At 48.2% G+C, this 22341-nt stretch overlaps 1 protein-coding gene across 1 annotated transcript in view; it reads left to right on the top strand.

The window, feature by feature from the left end:
* Positions 1–22341, top strand: part of LOC135057187 (uncharacterized) — an 826406-nt gene that overhangs the window by 122591 nt on the left and 681474 nt on the right. Inside the window, 3 exon segments of the mRNA XM_063963085.1 lie at positions 21386–21480; positions 21640–21736; positions 21900–21997. Of these exon segments, the coding sequence (XP_063819155.1) occupies positions 21386–21480; positions 21640–21736; positions 21900–21997 (290 nt within the window).

Below are 22341 nucleotides of genomic sequence, written 5' to 3'. Positions count from 1 at the left end.
GAAGCGCATCTTAAGACCACCTAACATTATGAATTCCAGTGGTCACAGTCTAGACACCAAATCAAACATAGAATCTGACAGTATGTTAGGAAGTCACTGGAAGTACGGGATATCTGCCAATTTTCTAATTTGGGTTCATCTAGGCAGGCATTGTGCTGTTAGTATGCCAGCCATGGCCGATATTGAGGTCAACGCAGAATGTGAAGAATAATTGGAACCACAGGATCATTGGGTGCAATGTGTGCGGTACACATGGGCCACTGGGTCCAGGGGGGGCCCACACCGCACACACTGCACCCATAATGCAATACTCACCTTTTTCGGAGTCCAGCAGTTGGCGCTGCTCTCGCGGTGAAAATCTCAGCCAAAATGGCCACTGCGCATGCGCAGTAGCTACATTGGTCTCCAGAACATGGTGGGAGCCATGTTTCCAGAGACATGCGCAGTAGACTCCGGTACATTGCTGGAAACTACTGCGCCGCACAGAGGGAGGGGGGGCACCTGGAGGTGCACACGGGCCCCCTCCTCTGTTAATGCGCCCCTGCACAGGATCAAAGGCTGTTGCTAGGGTTTGGTAAAGATGCGCACAGATGCATCAGGAGAGGAGGATGTGCAAGTTCAGCTGGGAATTTTTTTCAGAGAGGTGGAAAAGTTTTTGATTAATAAAACTGAGAATCCTGCTGGTCTGAGGAGTTCTTCTTTTTTTTTTTTTTTTTTAAGCATGTATATTTTATTGATTTTGCAAATATACAAATAAACACATTTAAACAAAATAATTATGCATTTCTTGACAAATGTCTACATCAGGCATTCCCAACCACGGTCCTCAAGGCACACTAACAGTGCATGTTTTATTGATATCCAGGCTTCAGCACAGGTGACTTAATTAGTAGCTCAGTTATTTTGATTTAGCCATCTGTGCTGCAGCCTGGTTATCACTAAAACCTGCACTGTTGGTGTGCCTTGAGGACCGTGGTTGGGAGAGCCTGGTCTACATCAATAGGTATGATGTCAAGTAGTCAAAAGTGTGTGTGGGGGGATATAGATATATCATAAATTAACGGTAAGGTTGGGAGATCGAGGGAATATCTAGAAGTCGTTCAGAGTCCCCACACCGCATCATATTTTCTCTGACGTCCTAGTGGATGCTGGGAACTCCGTAAGGACCATGGGGAATAGCGGCTCCGCAGGAGTCTGGGCACATCTAAAGAAAGCTTTAGGACTACCTGGTGTGCACTGGCTCCTCCCCCTATGACCCTCCTCCAAGCCTCAGTTAGATCTCTGTGCCCGAACGAGAAGGGTGCACACTAGCGGCTCTCCTGAGCTCTTTGTGAAAGTTTTAGTTTAGGTTTATTATTTTCAGTGAGACCTGCTGACAACAGGCTCACTGCATCGAGGGACTAAGGGGAGAAGAAGCGAACTCACCTGCGTGCAGAGTGGATTGGGCTTCTTGGCTACTGGACATTAGCTCCAGAGGGACGATCACAGGTCCAGCCTGGATGGGTCCCGGAGCCGCGCCGCCGGCCCCCTTACAGAGCCAGAAGAGCGAAGAGGTCCGGAAAATCGGCGGCAGAAGACGGTCCTGTCTTCAGATAAGGTAGCGCACAGCACCGCAGCTGTGCGCCATTGCTCTCAGCACACTTCACACTCCGGTCACTGAGGGTGCAGGGCGCTGGGGGGGCAGCGCCCTGAGACGCAATAAATCGATAAAAACCTTATATGGCTAAAATAAATGCATCACATATAGCTCCTGGGCTATATGGATGCATTTAACCCCTGCCAGAACATACAGAAAAACGGATGATAAGGCCGCCGAGAAGGGGGCGGAGCCTATCTCCTCAGCACACTGGCGCCATTTTCCCTCACAGCTCCGTTGGAGGGAAGCTCCCTGGCTCTCCCCTGCAGTCACTACACTACAGAAAGGGGTTAAAAAAGTGAGGGGGGCACTAATTAGGCGCAGTATAAATAATACAGCAGCTATAAAGGGGAAAACTCTTATATAAGGTTATCCCTGTATATATATATATATAGCGCTCTGGTGTGTGCTGGCAAACTCTCCCTCTGTCTCCCCAAAGGGCTAGTGGGGTCCTGTCCTCTATCAGAGCATTCCCTGTGTGTGTGCTGTGTGTCGGTACGTTTGTGTCGACATGTATGAGGAGAAAAATGATGTGGAGACGGAGCAGAGTGTCTGTAATAGTGATGTCACCCCCTAGGGGGTCGACACCTGAGTGGATGTACTGTTGAAAATTACGTGACAGTGTCAGCTCTGTATAAAAGACAGTGGTTGACATGAGACAGCCGGCTACTCAGCTTGTGCATGTCCAGACGTCTCATGGGCCGTCAGAGGCTCTAAAGCGCCCGTTACCTCAGATGGCAAATACAGACGCCGACACGGATACTGACTCCTGTGTCGACGGTGAAGAGACAAACCGTGTTTTCCAATAGGGCCACACGTTACATGATTGAGGCAAAGGAAAATGTTTACACATTTCTGATAATATGAGTACCACCAAAAAGGGGTATTATGTTGGTGAGGAAAAACTACTTGTAGTTTTCCTGAATCTGAGAAATAAAATGAGGTGTGTGATGATGCGTGGGTTTCCCCCCGATAACAATTGATAATTTCTAAAAAGTTATTGGCAGTATACCTTTTCCCGCCAGAGGTTAGGGTGCGTTGGGAAACACCCCCTAGGGGGGATAAGGCGCTCACACGCTTGTAAGAACAAGGGCTCTACCCTCTCCTGAGATGGCCGCCCTTAAGGATCCTGCTGATAGAAAGCAGGAGGGTATCCTAAAATGTATTTACACACATACTGGTGTTATACTGCGACCAGCAATCGCCTCAGCCTGGATGTGCAGTGCTGGGTTGGCGTGGTCGGATTCCCTGACTGGAAATATTGATATCCTAGATAAGGACAGTATATTATTGCCTATAGAGCAATTAAAAGATGCATTTCTATATATGCATGATGCACAGCGGAATATTTGCCGACTGGCATCAAGTATAAGTGCGTTGTCCAATTCTACCAGTAAAGTGGTCAGGTGATGCGGATTCCAAACGGCATTTGGAAGTATTGCCTTAAAAAAGGGGACATTTGGGGTCGGTCTTTCAGACATGGTGGCCACGGCAACAGCTGGGATATCCACGTTTGTACCCCAGGTCGCCTCTCAAAATAAGACGCCGTATTATCAGGCGCAGTCCTGTTTGGCAAGCGGACAAAAGGGTTCCTCTTTTCTGCTCGTGACAGAGGGAGATGAAAATGGCTGCAGTGATCAGCCAGTTCCCAGGAACAGAAACCCTTTTCCGCCTCTGCCAAGCCCTCAGTATGACGCTAGGGCTTTACAAGCTCAGGCACGGTGGGGGCCCGTTCTCAATGAATTTCAGTGCGCAGTGGGCTCACTCGCAAGTAGACCCCTGGATCCTTCAGGTAATATTTCAGGGGTATAAATTGGAATTCGAGACGTATTCCCCTCGCCGTTTCCAAAAGTCTGTTTTGCCGACGTCTCCCGCTGACAGGGAGGCAGTTTTGGAAGCCATTCACAAGCTGTATTCCCAGCAGGTGATAATTAAATACCCCTCCTGCAACAGGGAACGGGGTATTATTCCACACTATTGTGGTACCGAAGCCAGAAGGCTCGGTGAGACCGATTTTAAAATCTAAAAGCTTTGAACACTTACATACAGAGGTTCAAATTCAAGATTGAGTCACTCAGAGCAGTGATTGCGAACCTGGAAGAAGGGGACTACATGATGTCTCGGGACATCAAGGATGCTTACCTTCATGTCAAAATTTACCCTTCTCACCAAGGGTATCTCAGGTTATGATACAGAACTGTCACTATCAGTTCAGACGCTGCCGTAGGGATGATCCACGGCACCCTGGGTCTTTACTGAAGTAATGACCGAAATGATGATATTCCTTCGAAGGAAGGGAATTTTAGTTATCCTTTACTTGGACGATTCCCTGATAAGGGTAAGATCCAGGGAACAGTTGGAGATCGGTGTAGCACTATCTCAGGTAGTGTTGCGGCAGCACGATTGGATGCTCAATATTCCAAAATCGCAGCTGGTTCCGACGACTTGTCTTCGGTTCCTAGGGATGATCCTGGACACAGTCCAGAAAGAAGGTGTTTCTCCCGGAGGAGAAAGCCAGGGAGTTATCCGAGCTAGTCAGGAACCTCCTAAAACCGAATCAAGTCTCAGTGCATCAATGCACAAGGGTTCTGGGTAAAAATGGTGGCTTCCTACGAAGCAATCCCATTCGGCAGATTCCACGCAAGACTTTCCAGTGGAACCTACTGGACAAATGGTCCGGGTCGCATCTTTAGATGCATCAGCGGATAACCCTGTCACCAAGGACAAGGGTATCCCTCCTGTGGGGGTTGCAGAGTGCTCATCTTCTAGAGGGCCGCAGATTCGGCATTCAGGACTGGGTCCTGGTGACCACGGATGCCAGCCTGCGAGGCTGGGGAGCAGTCACACAGGGAAGGAATATCCAGGGCTTATGGTCAAGCCTGGAGACATCACTTCACATAAATATCCTGAAGCTAAGGGCCATTTACAATGCTCTAAGCTTAGCAAGACCTCTGCTTCAAGGTCAGCCGGTGTTGATCCAGTCGGACAACATTACGGCAGTCACCCACGTAAACAGACAGGGTGCCACAAGAAGCAGGAGGGCAATGACAGAAGCTGCAAGGATTCTTCGCTGGGCGAAAAACCATGTGATAGCACTGTCGGCAGTTTTCATTCCGGGAGTGGACAACTGGGAAGCAGATTTCCTCAGCACGACCTCCACCCGGGAGAGTGGGGACTTCACCCAGAAGTCGTCCACATGATTATAAACCGTTGGTAAAAACTCGACAGGTATTGCGCCAGGTCAAGGGACCCTCAGGCAATAGCTGTAGATGCTCTGGTAACACCGTGGGTGTACCAATCAGTGTATGGGTTCCCTCCTCTGCCTCTCATACCCAAGGTACTGAGATTGATAAGATGGAGAGGAGTAAGCACTATATTCGTGGCTCCGGATTGGCCAAGAAGGACTTGGTAACCGGAACTTCAAGAGATGCTCACGGAGGATCCGTGGCCTCTACCTCTAAGAAGGGACCTGCTCCAGCAAGGACCTTGTCTGTTCCAAGACTTACCGCGGCTGCGTTGACGGCATGGCGGTTGAACGCCGGATCCTGAAGGAAAAAGGCATTCCGAATGAAGTCATCCCTATCCTGATCAAAGCCAGGAAGGATGTAACCGCAAAACATTATCACCGCATTGGGCGAAAATATGTTGCGTGGTGCGAGGCCAGTAAGGCCCGACGGAGGAAATTCAACTGGATCGATTCCTACATTTCCTGCAAACAGGAGTATCTATGGGCCTCAAATTGGGGTCCATTAAGGTTCAAATTTCGGCTCTGTCAATTTTCTTCCAAAAAGAACTAGCTTCAGTCCCTGAAGTTCAGATGTTTGTTAAAGGGGTACTGCGTATACAGCCTCCTTTTGTGCCTTCAGTGGCACTTTGGGATCTCAAGGTAGTTTTTGGGTTCCAAAAGTCACATTGGTTTGACCCACTTAAATCTGTGGAGTTAAAATATCTCACAGGAAAAGTGGTCATGCTGTTGGCTCTGGCCTGGGCCAGGCGCGTGTCAGTATTGGCGGCTTTATCCTGAAAAAGCCCTTTTCTCTAACGTCCTAGTGGATGCTGGGAACTCCGTAAGGACCATGGGGAATAGCGGGCTCCGAAGGAGGCTGGGCACTCTAGAAAGATCTTAGACTACCTGGTGTGCACTGGCTCCTCCCACTATGACCCTCCTCCAAGCCTCAGTTAGATTTCGTGCCCGGCCGAGGTTGGATGCACACTAGGGGCTCTCCTGAGCTCTTAGAAAGTTATAGTCTTAGAATTTGTTATTTTCAGTGAGACCTGCTGGCAACAGGCTCACTGCAGCGAGGGACTAAGGGGAGAAGAAGCGAACTCGCCTGCTTGCAGCCGGATTGGGCTTCTTAGGCTACTGGACACCATTAGCTCCAGAGGGATCGACCGCAGGCCCAGCCTTGATGTTCAGTCCCGGAGCCGCGCCGCCGTCCCCCTTACAGAGCCAGAAGCAAGAAGATGGTCCGGAAAATCGGCGGCATGAAGACTCTGTCTTCACCAAGGTAGCGCACAGCACTGCAGCTGTGCGCCATTGCTCCTCTCACACACTTCACACTCCGGTCACTGAGGGTGCAGGGCGCTGGGGGGGGCGCCCTGAGGCAGCAATAAAAACACCTTGGCTGGCTAAAATACCTCAATATATGGCCCCAGGGGCTATATATGAGGTAAATACCCCTGCCAGAATTCCATAAAAAACGGGAGAATAGGCCGCGAAAAAGGGGCGGAGCCTATCTCCTCAGCACACTGGCGCCATTTTTCCCTCACAGCTCGGCTGGAGGGAAGCTCCCTGGCTCTTCCCTGCAATTCTACAGTACAGTAAGAGGGAAAAGAGAGGGGGGGCATTAAAATTGGCACTGTATACAGTATATTATATAAAAGCTATTAGGGACATAACTCAGTTAGTCCCTGTATATATATATAGCGCTCTGGTGTGTGCTGGCATACTCTTACTCTGTCCCCCCAAAGGGCTTTTGTGGGTCCTGTCCTCGTTTAGAGCATTCCCTGTGTGTCTGCGGTGTGTCGGTACGGCTGTGTCGACATGTTGAATGAGGAGGCTTATATGGTGACAGAACAGAGGCCGATATATGTGATGTCGCCCCCTGTGGGGCCGACACCAGAGTGGATGGATAGGTGAAAGGTATTAACCGACAGTGTCAACTCCTTACATAAAAGGGTGGATGACGTAACAGCTGTGGGACAGCCGGCTTCGCAGCCCGCGCCTGCCCAGGCGTCTCAAAGGCCATCAAGGGCTCAAAAACGCCCGCTCTCTCAGATGGCAGACACAGATGTCGACACGGAGTCTGACTCCAGTGTCGACAAGGTGGAGACATATACACAATCCACTAGAACATCCGTGACGTGATCCCGGCAATAAAAAATGTGTTATACATTTCTGACTTTAACCCAAGCACCTCTAAAAATGGGTTTTAGGTTTGGGGAGAAAAAACAGGCAGTGTTTTGTTCCCCCATCAGATGAATAAATGAAGTGTGTGAAAGCGTGGGTTCCCCCGTTAAGAAACTGGTAATTTATAAAAAGTTACTGATGGCGTACCCTTTCCCGCCAGGTGGATAAGTTATGCTGGGAGATATCCCCTAGGGTGGATAAGGCGCTCACACGTTTGTCAAAAAAGGTGGCACTGCCGTCTTAGGATACGGCCACTTTAATAGGTACCTGTTGATAAAAAACAGGAGGCTATCCTGAAGTCTGTATTTACGCACTCAGGTACTAGACTGAGACCTGCAGATAGTGCTGCTGCAGCGTGGTCGGTGACCCTGTCAAACAGGGATACTAGTTGGAAAACATAAAAACATATTAAAGACGTCGTCTTATATATGGGGGATGCACAGAGGGATATTTTGCCGGCTGGCATCCAAAATAAATGTAATGTCCATTCTGTCAGGAGGGTATTAGAGACCTGTCACTGGACAGGTGATGCTGACTTAAAAAGCGCATAGAGAGCCTTATAAGGGTGAGGAATTATTTGGGGATGGTCTCTGGGACCTCGTATCCACAGCAACTGCTGGGAAGAAATAATTTTACCTCAGGTTTCCTCACAGACAAAGGTACAGTCCTTTCGGCTTCAGAAAAGCAAGCGGGTCAAATGGCGCTTCCTTTCTGTACAGAGACAAGGGTAGAGGGAAAAAAGCTGCACCAGTCAGCCTGTTCCCAGAATCAAGATTCTTCCCCCGCCTCCTGTGAGGCCACACCATGACGCGGGTGCTCCACAGGTGTAGCCAGGTACGGTGGGGGGCCGTCTCAAAAATTTCAGCAATTAGTGGGCTCGCTCACAGGTGGATCCCTGTTTCTTTCAAGTAGTATTTCAGGGGTACAAGCTGGAAGTCGAGATGTCTCCCCCCAGCCGTTTCCTAAAATATGCCTTGCTGACAACTCCCTCAGGCAGGGAGGCTGTGCTAGAGGCAATTAATAAGCGGTATTCCCAGCAGGTAATACTCAAGGTGCCCCTACTTCAACAAGGACGGGGTTACTATTCCACACGGGTTGGGGTACCGAAACCGCATGGTTCGGTGTGACCCATTTTATATTTAAAATCCTTGAACACAAAAATTCAAGTTCAAGATAGAATCGCTCAGGGCGGTTATTCCAAGCCTGGACGAGGGGGATTACATGGTATCCTGGGACATCAAGGATGCTTACCTGCATGTCCCCATTTACCATCCTCGCCAGGAGTACCTCAGATTTGTGGTACAGGATTACCATTACCAAGTCCAGACACTGCCGTTTGGACTGTACATGGCACCGAGGGTGTTTTATCAAGGTAATGGCCGAAATGTTGATACTCCTTCAAAAAAAGGGAGTTGTAATTATCCCGTACTTGGACAATCTCGTTATAAGGGCGAGGTCCAAGGAGCAGTTGGTAGTCGGGGTAGCACTATTTTGGAAAGTGCTACAACAGCATGGTTGGATTCTAAACAGTCCAAAGTCACAGCTGGTTCCTATGACACGTCTACTGTTCCTGGGGATGGTTCTGGACATAAACCAGAAATAGTGTTTCTCCCGGAGGAGAAAGCCAAGGAGTTGTCATCTCTAGTCAGAGACCTCCTGAAGCCAAAATAGGTAGCGGTGCATCATTGCACGCGAGTCCTGGGAAAAATGGTAGCTTCCTACGAAGCAATCCCATTAGGCAGGTTCCATACAAGAACTTTTCAGAGGGACCTGTTGGACAAGTGGTCCGGATCGCATCTTCCGATGCATAGGCTGATAACCCTGTCTCCAAGGACCAGGGTATCTCTACTGTGGTGGCTGCAGAGTGCCCATCTTCAAGAGGGCCGCAGGTTCGGCATACAGGACTAGGTCCTAGTGACCATGGATTCCAGCCTTTGAGGCTGGGAGGCAGTCACACAGGGAAGAAATTTCCAGGGACTTTGGTCAAGTCAGGTTATTTCCCTACACATAAATATTCTGGACCTGAGGGCCATTTACAATGCCCTGAGGCCGGCAAGGCCTCTGCTTCAAAACCAGCCGGTACTGATCCAATCAGACAACATCACGGCAGTCGCCCATGTAAACCAACAGGGCGGCACAAGAAGCAGGATGGCGATGGCAGAAGCCACAAGGATTCTCCGATAGGCGGAAAATCATGTGTTAGCACTGTCAGCAGTGTTCATTCCCGGAGTGGACAACTGGGAAGCAGATCTTCTCAACAGACACGACCTCCACCCGGGAGAATGGGGACTTCCTCCAGAAGTCTTCCAATAGGATTGTACACCATTGGGAAAGGCCACAGGTGGACATGATGGCGTCCCGCCTCAACAAAAAGCTATAAAAGATATTGCACCGGGTCAAGGGACCCTCAGGCGATAGCTATGGACGCTCTGGTAACACCGTGGGTGTACCAGTCGGTTTATGTGTTCTCCCCTCTGCCTCTCATACCAAAGGTACTGAGAATAATAAGAAGGCGAGGAGTAAGAACGATACTCGTGGATGGCCAAGAAGAGCTTGGTACCCAGAACTTCAAGAATTTATATCAGAGGACCCATGGCCTCTGCCACTCAGACAGGACCTGCGGCAGCAGGGGCCCTGTCTGTTCCAAGACTTACCGCGGCTGCGTTTGTCGGCATGGCGGTTGAACGCCGGATCCTGAAGGAAAAGGGCATTCCGGAGGAAGTCATTCCTACGCTTACTAAAGCCAGGAAAGAGGTTACAGCAACTCATTATCACCGCATATGGCGAAAATATGTTGCATGGTGTGAGGCCGAAAGGGCCCCAACAGAGGAATTTCAACTAGGTCGATTTCTGCATTTCCTGCAAGCAGGAGTGACTATGGGCCTTAAATTGGGTTCCATTAAGGTACAGATCTCGGCTCTGTCGATTTTCTTTCAAAAAGAACTAGCTTCAGTACCTGAAGTTCAGACATTTATAAAAGGAGTGCTGCAGAGTCAGCCCCCGTTTGTGCCTCCTGTGGCACCTTGGGATCTCAACGTGGTGTTGAGTTTCTTAAAATCACATTGGTTTGAACCACTAAAAACCGTGGATCTGAAATATCTCACGTGGAAGGTGGTTATGTTATTGGCCTTGGCTTCTGCCAGGCGAGTATCAAAGTTGGCGGCTTTGTCTTGTAAAAGCCCTTATTTGATTTTCCATATGGATAGGGCAGAATTGAGGACTCGTCCCCAGTTTCTCCCAAAGGTGGTGTCAGCGTTTCACCTGAACCAGCCTATTGTGGTGCCTAGGCTACTAGGGACTTGGAGGACTCCAAGTTGCTAGACGTTGTCAGGGCACTGAAAATATATGTTTCCAGAACGGCTAGAGTCAGAAAATCTGACTCGCTGTTTATCCTATATGCACCTAACAAGCTGGGTGCTCCTGCTTCTAAGCAGACTATTGCTCGTTGGATTTGTAGTACAATTCAGCTTGCACATACTGTGGCAGGCCTGCCACAGCCAAAATCTGTCAATGCCCATTCCACAAGGAAGGTCGGCTCATCTTGGGCGGCTGCCCGAGAGGTCTCGGCTTTACAATTTTGCCGAGCAGCTACTTGGTCAGGGGCAAACACGTTTGCAAAAATTCTACAAATTTGATACCCTGGCTGAGGAGGACCTGGAGTTCTCTCATTCAGTGCTGCAGAGTCATCCGCACTCTCCCGCCCGTTTGGGAGCTTTGGTATAATCCCCATGGTCCTTACGGAGTTCCCAGCATCCACTAGGACGTTAGAGAAAATAAGAATTTACTCACCGGTAATTCTATTTCTCGTAGTCCGTAGTGGATGCTGGGCGCCCATCCCAAGTGCGGTTTATCTGCAATACTTGTACATAGTTATGGTTAACTAAATCGGGTTATTGTTGAGAGGCTCTATTGTTTCATACTGTTAACTGTGTTTCATATCACGAGTTGTACGGTGTGATTGGTGTGGCTGGTATGAGTCTTACCCGGGATTCAAAATCCTTCCTTATTGTGTACGCTCGTCCGGGCACAGTACCTAACTGAGGCTTGGAGGAGGGTCATAGTGGGAGGAGCCAGTGCACACCAGGTAGTCTAAGATCTTTCTAGAGTGCCCAGCCTCCTTCGGAGCCCGCTATTCCCCATGGTCCTTACGGAGTTCCCAGCATCCACTACGGACTACGAGAAATAGAATTACCGGTGAGTAAATTCTTATTATCTGATTTTCCATTCGGACAGGGCGGAATTGAGGACTCGTCCTCAGTTTCTCCCTAAGGTGGTTTCAGCGTTCACCTGAACCAAACCTATTGTGGTGCCTGCGGCTACTAGGGACTTGGAGGACTCCAAGTTGCTAGACGTTGTCAGGACCCGGAAAATATATGTTTCCAGGACGGCTGGAGTCAGGAAATCTGACTCGCTGTTTATCCTGTATGCACCCAACAAGCTGGGTGCTCCTGCTTCTAAGCAGACTATTGCTCGTTGGATTTGTAGTACAATTCAGCTTGCACATTCTGTGGCAGGCCTGCCACAGCCAAAAAATCTGTAAATGCCCACTCCACAAGGAAGGTGGGCTCATCTTGGGCAGCTGCCCGAGGGGTCTCGGCTTTACAACTTTGCCGAGCAGCTACTTGGTCAGGAGCAAATACGTTTGTAAAATTCTACAAATTTGATACCCTGGCTGAGGAGGACCGGGAGTTCTCTCATTTGGTGCTGCAGAGTCATCCGCACTCTCCCGCCCGTTTGGGAGCTTTGGTATAATCCCCATGGTCCTTACGGAGTTCCCAGCATCCACTAGGACGTCAGAGAAAATAAGAATTTACTTACCGATAATTCTATTTCTCGTAGTCCGTAGTGGATGCTGGGCGCCCATCCCAAGTGCGGATTGTCTGCAATACTGGTACATAAGTATTGTTACCAAAAAATTCGGGTTATTGCTGTAGGGAGCCATCTTTTCTAGAGGCTCCTCTATTATCATGCTGTTAACTGGGTTCAGATCACAAGTTGTACAGTGTGATTGGTGTGGCTGGTATGAGTCTTACCCGGGATTCAAAATCCTTCCTTATTGTGTACGCTCGTCCGGGCACAGTATCCTAACTGAGGCTTGGAGGAGGGTCATAGGGGGAGGAGCCAGTGCACACCAGGTAGTCCTAAAGCTTTCTTTAGATGTGCCCAGACTCCTGCGGAGCCGCTATTCCCCATGGTCCTTACGGAGTTCCCAGCATCCACTACGGACTACGAGAAATAGAATTATCGGTAAGTAAATTCTTATTTACCCAAGCACTTGCGTTTAGCATACATGAAACGCTCATGAGAAAGTAGTGTTAACCAGGACCACCCACGCAGCGAGAGCAGGAGGGTCTTGTCCCATCCAGGTGCGTGCAATACAGACCCGTGACAAGGCAAGCAAATTATTAATATACAACTTCAGATGACCACCAAGAGTCCCCCAGATCCAGTCCAAATATACAAATTCGGGGAGTCAAAATAGGAAACTGAACACTCGTATCACGGATAAACTCAGTCACTTCTCCCCAAAAGGCAGACACCCGTGGACAAAGCCAGAGCAGATGCCAAAAATCAGCATCCAAGGCCTTACATTTAGGACAAGCAGAGGATGTAGATCCTCCGATTCGGAACAGTCTGCTCGGAGTCCAGTAAATTCTATGCAGGATATAGAGCTGGATCTGTTGGAATCTAGCGTAGGCCGTAGCAGCCCTCGGGGAGCCCAGTGTACACTCCCAATCCTCGTCATCAAGAACACCCACATCAGTCACCCACTTATCTCGCAATGACCCTAACCCATTCCGTCCAGAGGAGGAGAGGAGAGCGGAGTATAGAACCGAAACAGTTCCACGCTTAGGCATATTACGGACCATTGCATGAACGGGAGACTCAGAGAGTTGCGGAGTATCATTTTCCCACTGTACATATAGGGCATGACGAAGCTGTAGGTAACGGTAAAAGTAATGCCTAGGTACATCATAGGTGGCCGATAGATTTTCAAATGTGTGGAGGACCCCATCTTGATACAACTGCCCTATAGCCGACACGCCAAAGGAAATCCATCCCGAGCTACTGTCAAGCAATCGGACCTCCGAGAACAACATATTATTCCACAATGGGGAGTAGGGATCAATAGTACTATCCCCTAACAGTTTCTCCACCGCAAGCCAAATTCTCAGAGCTTGCTGCAATAAGGGGGCAATTGAAGAATGTGCAAAACAGGAATTGCAGTGGAGAAAATGGCAAACCCGCCTTTTCCAAAAGGGCTACAGGGAGGTCACCAAAGTCTCCAGGGGTCACCCACTCCCCCAACTGTGCCACCTGAGCGGCTTCATAATACAGATGGAAATCTGGTAGGGACAAGCCCCTTTCATGCCTAGACCTATACAGTGTTCTCACAGTGATGTGGGCCTGTCTAGAGCCCCAAATAAAAGAAACAATAGAACGGGAAATCAATTTAAATTGCAAAATAGGGATATAGGATGGAGCATTCTGTAGTGTATATATAAAAATTACGGCAGAACAATCATTTTTACAATGTTCAACCGCCCTGTAACAGATAAAGGAAGCTTCTGCCATACCCGGGATTTTTCCCGCAATCGTACAATTTGGGGGGTTAAATTCAAGGCAATAATGTCAGCAGGAAAATGGGAGATTTTAATACCGAGATACTTAAATTGGGAACACCATTTCAAGGGGAAGTCATACATGGGGGGTTGCAGTGTAAATTTAAGAAATGGAAACACTACCGATTTATCCCAATTGATTTGGATCCCAAAGTAAAAGCCAAATTCCTTGACCAGGTCTAGGAGCCCAGGCAAAGAGTGAGGCATGTCGGATAGAAAGAGAATAGTATCATCGGCGTATAAGCCAATCTTTTCCTCAGTCTATAACTCAAATTCCTTTAATAGCAGAGGAGGCCCTTATCTTACACGCCAGGGTTCCAGCGCCAACGTGAAGAGCAAAGGGGACAGGGGACATCCCTGGGGTGTCCCTCTCTCCAGCAAAAAGGAGTCGGTAGTGTAGCCATTAATATTTACTCTAGTAGCCGGGGAGGAATATAAAAGTTTATCCCATGCAATAAAATTTGGGCCCAAACTAAAACTAGCCAGTACTTCCCAAAGATGAATCCATTCCACGGAGTCGAAAGCACGGGCAGCATCCAGGGATACAATAACTTCATCATCCATCTCCTCACCAGCCAATTGCATATATGTGAATAGACGGCGCAGATTAAGGGCAGTAGATCTGCCCGGCATAAAGCCGGTTTGGTCTTTATGCACTATTTCAAGTACTACAGAATTAATGCGTAGAGTTAGTAATTTCGCCAGGATTTTAATATCGGTGGAGAGCAAGGAGATAGGACGATACGAATCATGCAAACAGGGTTCCTTACCCGGCTTCGGAAGTAACTCCATCAATGCTTCTGCCATAGAGGGGGGAAGAGAGCCAGCATCTAATAAAGAATTAAAAACTTCCAGTAGTTTGGGTGCAAAATTTTTTTTATGTGTTTTATAAAGTTCAATGAGAAGACCATCCACCCAAGGAGCTTTGTTATTAAGAAAGGATCAATTTGCTATCTCTACCTCCTCCAATGTAAAAGAACTCTCCAAAAATTGCTGGGAATCTGAACAGAGCACTGGGAATACAATCTCATCTAAATATATAGACGGCTGTAGACTGGAGTATCTCACTTTAGATTTGTATACTTCAACAAAGTAAGAATGAAAACTATCCGCAATAGAAGGGGTGTCCACACATATGGTACCATCAGCTCGTTTCAAGCCATGCGCAGTGGTAGGGGAAAATTCCTCTCTAGACAAATAAGCAAAAAAAATTTCCCTGTTCTGTCCCCTTGAATATAAAAATGATGTGCCTGGAAAAGCAAGCTCTGTTTAGATTTATCCAGGAGATAGTCTGTCCATCGCTTATGTACGACCAACCACTCAACCCGGTCAGCCAAGTGTCCACTACGCAAATAAACCTGCTCAAAGCTCCGCTTCTCCAACTCCTCCCCAGACTTTCTATTAAAAACTTGGGCAACTCTAGAGATCAAGGAGCCCCTTAAAAAGGCTTGGAAGGCATCCCAGATCTATGGGGCATCATCACACACTGGATGGTTCACAAAAAATTTCTCCTAGAGAACTAATAACTCAGAGGCAGCGCCCATCTGAGACAGCCAGAAGGGATTAAGTCTCCAAAAGGAGGCCCCCCTAGGGATAGCAAAATCTATAGACAGAAGTATAGGGGAGTGAACTGAGATCCCTCGGGCCAAATAATCAATAAAGGAGACAGACGGAAGGAGAGAGCGGGACAAGAGAGCCATATCTATCTGGGAAAATACACCAAATGAGCTAGAAAAACAGGAGTAGCGTTTAACTAAGGGGAACCGTAGGTGCCACACATCCAGGAGACCTAGCTCAGAAATCCAAATCCTCGTGCATAACAGCATTAAAATCACCAATACAGAGGACCGGTGTTGTAGGAAAGTCCTGCATAAATGTACATGCTTTAACCAAAATACCAGAGTTGTAAGGAGGGGGAATGTATATCGCAAGAAGTAAAAAAGGGGTATTGTGGATAGTACCCGCTAAAAATACGTAGCAACCCAGTGGATCAATCTGCACCCTCTGACAAACAAAACTCATATTCTTATGAATCAAAATTTGATACACCTCTGGAATTAGAATGGAAAGTAGAGTGAAAAGTCCAACCCACCCATGGCTTTTTAAGAGAGAGTACATGACTACCCACTAAGTGAGTTTCTAGTAAACATATTAACCCTGGGGAATGAGACTTGAGCTGTTTCAGGACCAAGGAGCGCCTAACCTTATCATTAAGGCCCCTTACATTCCACAAGATAATATGTACCATTATAACTCAGGGAAAATAAGAAAAGCAGGACCCAGAGCTTGGAGCGCCCTAGCACATAGCCGAACACCCTCCTCATACACATATCGTAGACCAGGTACCATTCAAGAAATGCAAATTTAAAAAAACACAAACAAACATAGGTAAGAAAAATAACATCCCCAACCCTTTCCACCCCGTATACCCTCCCAAATATAGATATACCTATACCCAAAACCTGAATAACAAGACTCCAAGGCAGAGTCAAGAGAAAATTTAACTTCAACTACCCTTTAAATACGGGGCAGCTAATCCAATAACCTATGAGTACGGAGCCCCCAGCTATCAACCAAACATACCGGTGTAAATATAGTAATAATTAACAGACAGACCCTCATATAGGAGAGACTAGAGTATATCCCAACACAGCGTAGGAGAGCTTAGACACTGACTCCCTAGAAGCCCCCCCCCCCCCCCACAGTAAAATAGTGATTCTGCAGAAGTACCATCATACAACCTGAGACAAATATATTCAAGGCATGAGTATCGGTCCCGTCAAGGTGGAGCGGCCTGCGGCACCGGTTGCAGATCGAGCCAGGCTGAGGCAGATTGAGGAGTGTCAGAAAAAGCGGGTACGATTAACAGCCACCACACGAAGACGAGCAGGAAACAGCATTGAGTATTGCAATTGACGATCCCGTAACCGTTGCTTCACCTGCGTGAGCTGTGAGTGGGATTTTTGAACATCAGCCGAGAAATCTTGAAATGCAGAAACCCTTTGGCCGCCATGTTCTAAGGGCCTCTGAAGTCTGGCAAGGCGGAGTACAGCATCTCAATCCTTATAGTGGAGGAATTTAGCGATCAAAGTCCGAGGAGGTGCGCCAGGAGGGAGAGGGCGAGTAGGCATCCTGTGGGCCCTTTCAACAGCGAATTGCGGAGTGAAGGAGTCTTTTCCAAACAGGGACAGTAACCAGGATTCCAAAAAATGTTCAAGCTGAGATCCCTCAGCTTTTTCGGGAAGACCCACGAAGTGAACATTATTTCTCCTGAGTCGACCTTCAGTATCGGTAAGCTTAAGCTCACATTACGACATCTGGGACTCCAGAGAGAAAAGACGGTTCGGTATGGGCGTATAGGAATCTTCTAGAGTTGAAATGCGGTTTTCTGTCTCTCCTACTCTGTCACATAGCTTTTGCATATCCTGACGAAGGAGAGAGATATCCACATGAACTTCCACCACCCTATCGACTAGGTGCTTTTCAGAGTCAGTGATGGCCTGCAGAAGCTGAGACAAGGTAACTTCAGAAGAACCAGCCATAGCAGGAGAGGGGGGACAGGAGTCTGTATGAGGAGACGATGGCTTGGAAGAAGCCAGCGTCCGGCCCTCCCGTGCAAACTTCGCCAAACGCTCCGCAGCAGACCGGCTATGCCTTCGGACCATCAGGGACCCAGTGATGATGATATACTATTGGCAGGATCAGAGATTGTACATCCGAGATTGATGGTAATAAATAGGGCAGTCACAAATAGATGAGAAGCAGGAGTAAGCCAAAGCCCACAGGTACACACTGGTAGTAGGAGAGGGTGAGCTGCATTCACACCTAACCTACTCAGCAGCCAAATAGCAGCAGATATCAGGAGCAGTCCTCCTGGGTCACCAGCAGCAGGAAAGAAGCAGTGAGCAGCCTGTAGCCTCCGAGTGCCGTGCAGAGGCAGGCAGCCCTATATCCAAACTGGCAGCCAGTATCTCCGGGACCCAGCAGCAGCACACCCAGCAGCGGGATCCTGAGCCAGCTCCAGTGAGCATGGAAACAGCGGAGCACACCCGCAGAGGACGCAGGAGCAGTGACCACAAGCGGGGCCACCCAGGCAGAACGAGAAGGGCACCGGCGCAGGGGGATCCTCAAGATGGCAGCCGGCCGCTCCGGGACCCAGTCGCAGCACACACTTCAGCGGGACCCCGCACCAGCCTCAACTGACAGCGGGCAGGTAAGCGAGGGGAACCCCACACGGAGACATCAGTGGCGGCAGCAGCAGGGAGAGGTAGACGGGAGTGCAGGAGGGGCACCAGAGCACTCCGTTCCACACACAAGATGGCGCTAGATACACACACCGGCCGCCCGTGGACCCAGGTTAGATATAGGAATACGCTGGCAGGGAATACTTCGGGGACCCCACATTGAGTTCTGGGGTATCAGCGGGTCCCATTGCACAGGTCCAGGTGCAAGAAGGAGATTTACACTGGGCAACAGGAGTAAAAAACAGGATCGATGGGCCAGGGAGCTACCAAAGCAGTGTCTTACTCCATGCCTAGTTAGGCCACACACCCCAGTATGAGGAGTTCTTCAGTGGAGAGGATATAGTAAAGGAGGAGAGCTTGCACATGATAAGGTGCTGATCTGAGAGTGATAAAAGCCTGTTCTAGAGATAAGAAGCAAATCATAGTCTAAAAGAATACAACAACTCAGTGGCTGTCCCAATGACTACAAGAGTCATTCCATAGGAAGAGGCTGAAAGCAGATGCTAGAGAGAGTAGTTTGAAGGCACAAGGAGAATGTGTGGATCTTGAAATTGCCAATTGTCAAGACGACGGTGGAAACATAATTAGAGAACCAGGCAGAGAATTGTTAAAAAACTATTTCAACAACCTTAGAGAATGGGTTAACAAAAGCCAGATAGCTTAAAGATGTGAACATGAGTGATGGGATTATTTGGTAACACCTATAATGTGCAGTGCATAGACCAACCCCACCTCCTTGTTTGCATTCAAGCCCGGAGATGTGGGCTAGGTGGAGAGTATTGTGTGAAGGGCTTCAGATGAGGCAGTGTCTGATTGTGTGAGCCATGTTTCTGCTATTGCCAGAAGGGTGAGGTTGTTTAAGAGAAAGAAAACATGGATGGAGTATAGTTTGTTACGGAGTCTTTATTTCAGTGTTATTTTATTGTTTTGTGGTTTAATAAGGGTGAAGGTCTTGTTGATATTAAGGTAGAAGATATAGAGGGAGAAGAAGAGACGTATGTGACGGGTGATCAGCAGTGTAAGGAGGAGGAGGTCCCTACTGATATCAGCACAGGTGAGTAATAATTACTTATTACAGAAAAGAGTAACATATGTTCCTTGTTCTGTCACTATAGCAGTTTCTTATTCTACATCCTCCTCTGTCAGAACAGACTAATGAGTGAAATGTTTCTGCCCAGTTGGGGAGTCAGGAGCCATCAGCCCCTATTAGACTCCTCCTCACATCATGTCACTGAGTGTTACCAGCCCAGAGATCTGACCAGTCTCCTCCCCACACTCTCTCTGGTGTATCTCATACATCAGGAGCCATCAGCCCCTATTATACTCCTGCTTTCCCCCTCACATCATGTCACTGTGTTACCAGCCCAGAGATCTGACCAGTCTCCTCCCCACACTCTCTGGTGCATCTTATACATCAGGAGCCATCAGCCCCTATTATACTCCTGCTCTCCCCCTCACATCATGTCACTGAGTGTTACCAGCCCAGAGATCTGACTAGTCTCCTGCCCACACTGTCTGGTGTATCTCATACATCAGGAGCCATCAGCCCCTATTATACTCCTGCTCTCCCCCTCACATCATGTCACCAAGTGTTACCAGCCCAGAGATCTGACTAGTCTCCTCCCCACACTGTCTGGTGTATCTCATACATCAGGAGCCATCAGCCCCTATTATAACCCTGCTCTCCCCCTCACATCATGTCACCAAGTGTTACCAGCCCAGAGATCTGACTAGTCTCCTCCTCACACTCTCTGGTGTATCTCATACATCAGGAGCCATCAGCTCCTATTATACTCCTGCTCTCCCTCTCGCATCATGTCACTGTGTGATACCCGCCCATGGATCTGACCAGTCTCCCCCCCCCCCCCCCCCCCCCTATCAAAAATCAAATGGAAAATCGATTATAAATCCAAATCCCTTTCAAAATCGAATATCAGCAAAACATCGGTACTTTTATCTAGATGAAGATAGGTTCCCCTGATTTCCTAACATTCAGTTTTTAAATCGAACAAAACTCGAACACAAAATTGACATACAAATCCCCAAAATAATAAGACCAATAGCACACAGGCTATTTTTAGCTACTAGACAATATTCTGTACCCTAAACCTTCATTATGATGCCTATAAACGTAGATGTAATGGACGCTATTCCAATGTTTTCACATTTGAGCGATTATATTGGTTTATTTTGTGTGCATATTCTTCGCACTGCATGTGCCCCAAAGTCTAATAGCGATGCCGATCGCAGTGTTTACCTTTACGCAGACTGATTAACAGTTCGGGGGCTTAATTCAGACTGGATCGCGGCAGCGATGGCAGTCTGAATCCCTATGTCGAGTGCGCTCGCGCAGCGTCTGCACTGCTCATGCGCACACTGGGAGCCCAGTGAGATGCTATCAGCATCTCAGGGCTGCGATCGCCTCCGCCTGATTGACAGGCAGAGGCGCTCGCGGGGCAGGAGGGTGCGTGCCAACGGCGTTAGAACGCAGTTGGCAGGGCGCGGTCCAAACAACGCAGGCGTGTCCTGACCATTGGAGGGGCAGACCGCGGAGGCTGCGTGATGTCACATGCAGCCGCTGTAACCCGGACGCGGCGGGTAGCGGCCAGCCAGTGCGCAGGAGCTGCGCGGGCATGTATCTACTCGCTAGGTGCAAAAGCATCGCCGGCGTTCGATGCTTTTGCACCTGTGTGGGGGGTGTAGGGCCTGACATGCGGTGTGAACTAGCCCTGTGCTGGGCGTCCCCTTGCATGTCTGTGTGACTGATCGTACTAAATTTAGATCAGATCTGAATTACCCCCGCCTCCGTTTGTGGGCGTGACGGAGGAGTGGTGGCAAAAGCGCAGAAGCGTTGCAACTGTTTTCGGGGCGTCACTGGGTGTGCCGTGCCGTACTCAAGTAGCGTGCCTCTGGCGTCTCTTGCCGTGCTGCATAGCTGTTGATTTTATTAAGATGATGGTTATAGAAGGATGTGTATGCACTCCACCATCGGAGATGTACGCAAACCAGCACAGGCGCCCCCCCACTATAAAACATGTACGCAAACCAGTGCAGGCATTCCACCATCGAAGATGTATGCAAATAAGAATTAGAGGAACCACAGCAGCTTCTTGCATGTGATCTGTTTTGTCCAATAGGAATACATAAGGAAGTGCATGTTGGTTTCTATTCTATTTCATTTGATTTTATATTCATTTTATAGGTGGGTTTATGTTCGATTTTGAAATGGACATCCAAAGCCGAACAATAAGTCAAAATTGACACACATCGAATTCGATTTTGAAATTGATTTCAAAACCAAATGTTAGTAAATGAACAATTTGAACAGTGAAGACAAATTTTGGTTTGATTCGATTTCAGTTTATTTAAATTGAACTTTACATCGAGTACAAAATCGAACGTTGGTAAATATACCCCGTTATCTGCTAGTCACATATATACACTGTACTATGTCACTGTGTGTCTCCCACAGATGGAGCCAGTAACAGAGATACCCCAGAGAGATGTCACCATCCTCATTCCCAGGACTGTACAGAGGAGAATCACAGGACCCCACAGGAGAGTCCGGTAGGTGGGATTTAGGGTCTCACCAATATACCAGAGTGACTTTTCACTATATGATCTGCAGAGCAGCTGTGTGTGTCTTACTGAAATTCTTCTACTTAATGTGAATTAATGAAATAAGACATTTCTAAAAATGTTTTTATTGTTTTGTGGATTACCTAGGGTGAAGGTGTGATTGAAATTAAGGTAGAAGAAGAGATGTATGTGAGGGATGATCAGCAGTGTAAGGAGGATGAAATCCCTACAGATATCAGCACAGGTGAGTAATAATCACTTATTACAGAGAGGGGTCACATATTCTTATTCTGTTACTACAATCTCTTGCTCAGGGGATACTGCTGGGTCACGTAAAACTAATTTATTATAATGGAGAGCAGTTCTGATTATGTACAATGTACTCTGTCACTGTGTGTCTCCTATAGATGGACCCAGTAACAGGGATTCCCCAGAGAGATGTCCCCATACTCTATATTCACAGTATTGTACAGAGGAGAATCACAGGACCCCACAGGAGGATCAGGTAAGTGGGATGTAGAGTCTCGCCATAGACCAAAGTGACGGTCACTATGGGCCTGATTCAGCATGGATCACAAAAACAAAATCTTTCTCTAATGGGCAAAACCATGTGCACTGCAGGGGGGGGGGGGGGGGGGGGCAGATGTAACGTGCAAAGAGAGTTAGATTTGGGTGGGGTGTATTCAAACTGAAATCTAATTGCAGTGTATAAATAAAGCCGCCAGTATTTACCCTGCACAGAAACAAAATAACCCACCCAAATCTAACTCTCTCTGAACCTGTTTTATTTGGGTGTACTATGATATACTGGCGCTGGGATCCCGACCGCCTGGATGCTGGCAGGAGGGT

This window comes from Pseudophryne corroboree, chromosome 3 (genome assembly GCF_028390025.1).
Source record: "Pseudophryne corroboree isolate aPseCor3 chromosome 3, aPseCor3.hap2, whole genome shotgun sequence".
Classification (NCBI taxonomy): Eukaryota; Metazoa; Chordata; class Amphibia; order Anura; family Myobatrachidae; genus Pseudophryne; species Pseudophryne corroboree.
This window is presented reverse-complemented; position numbering and strand designations above follow the sequence as displayed.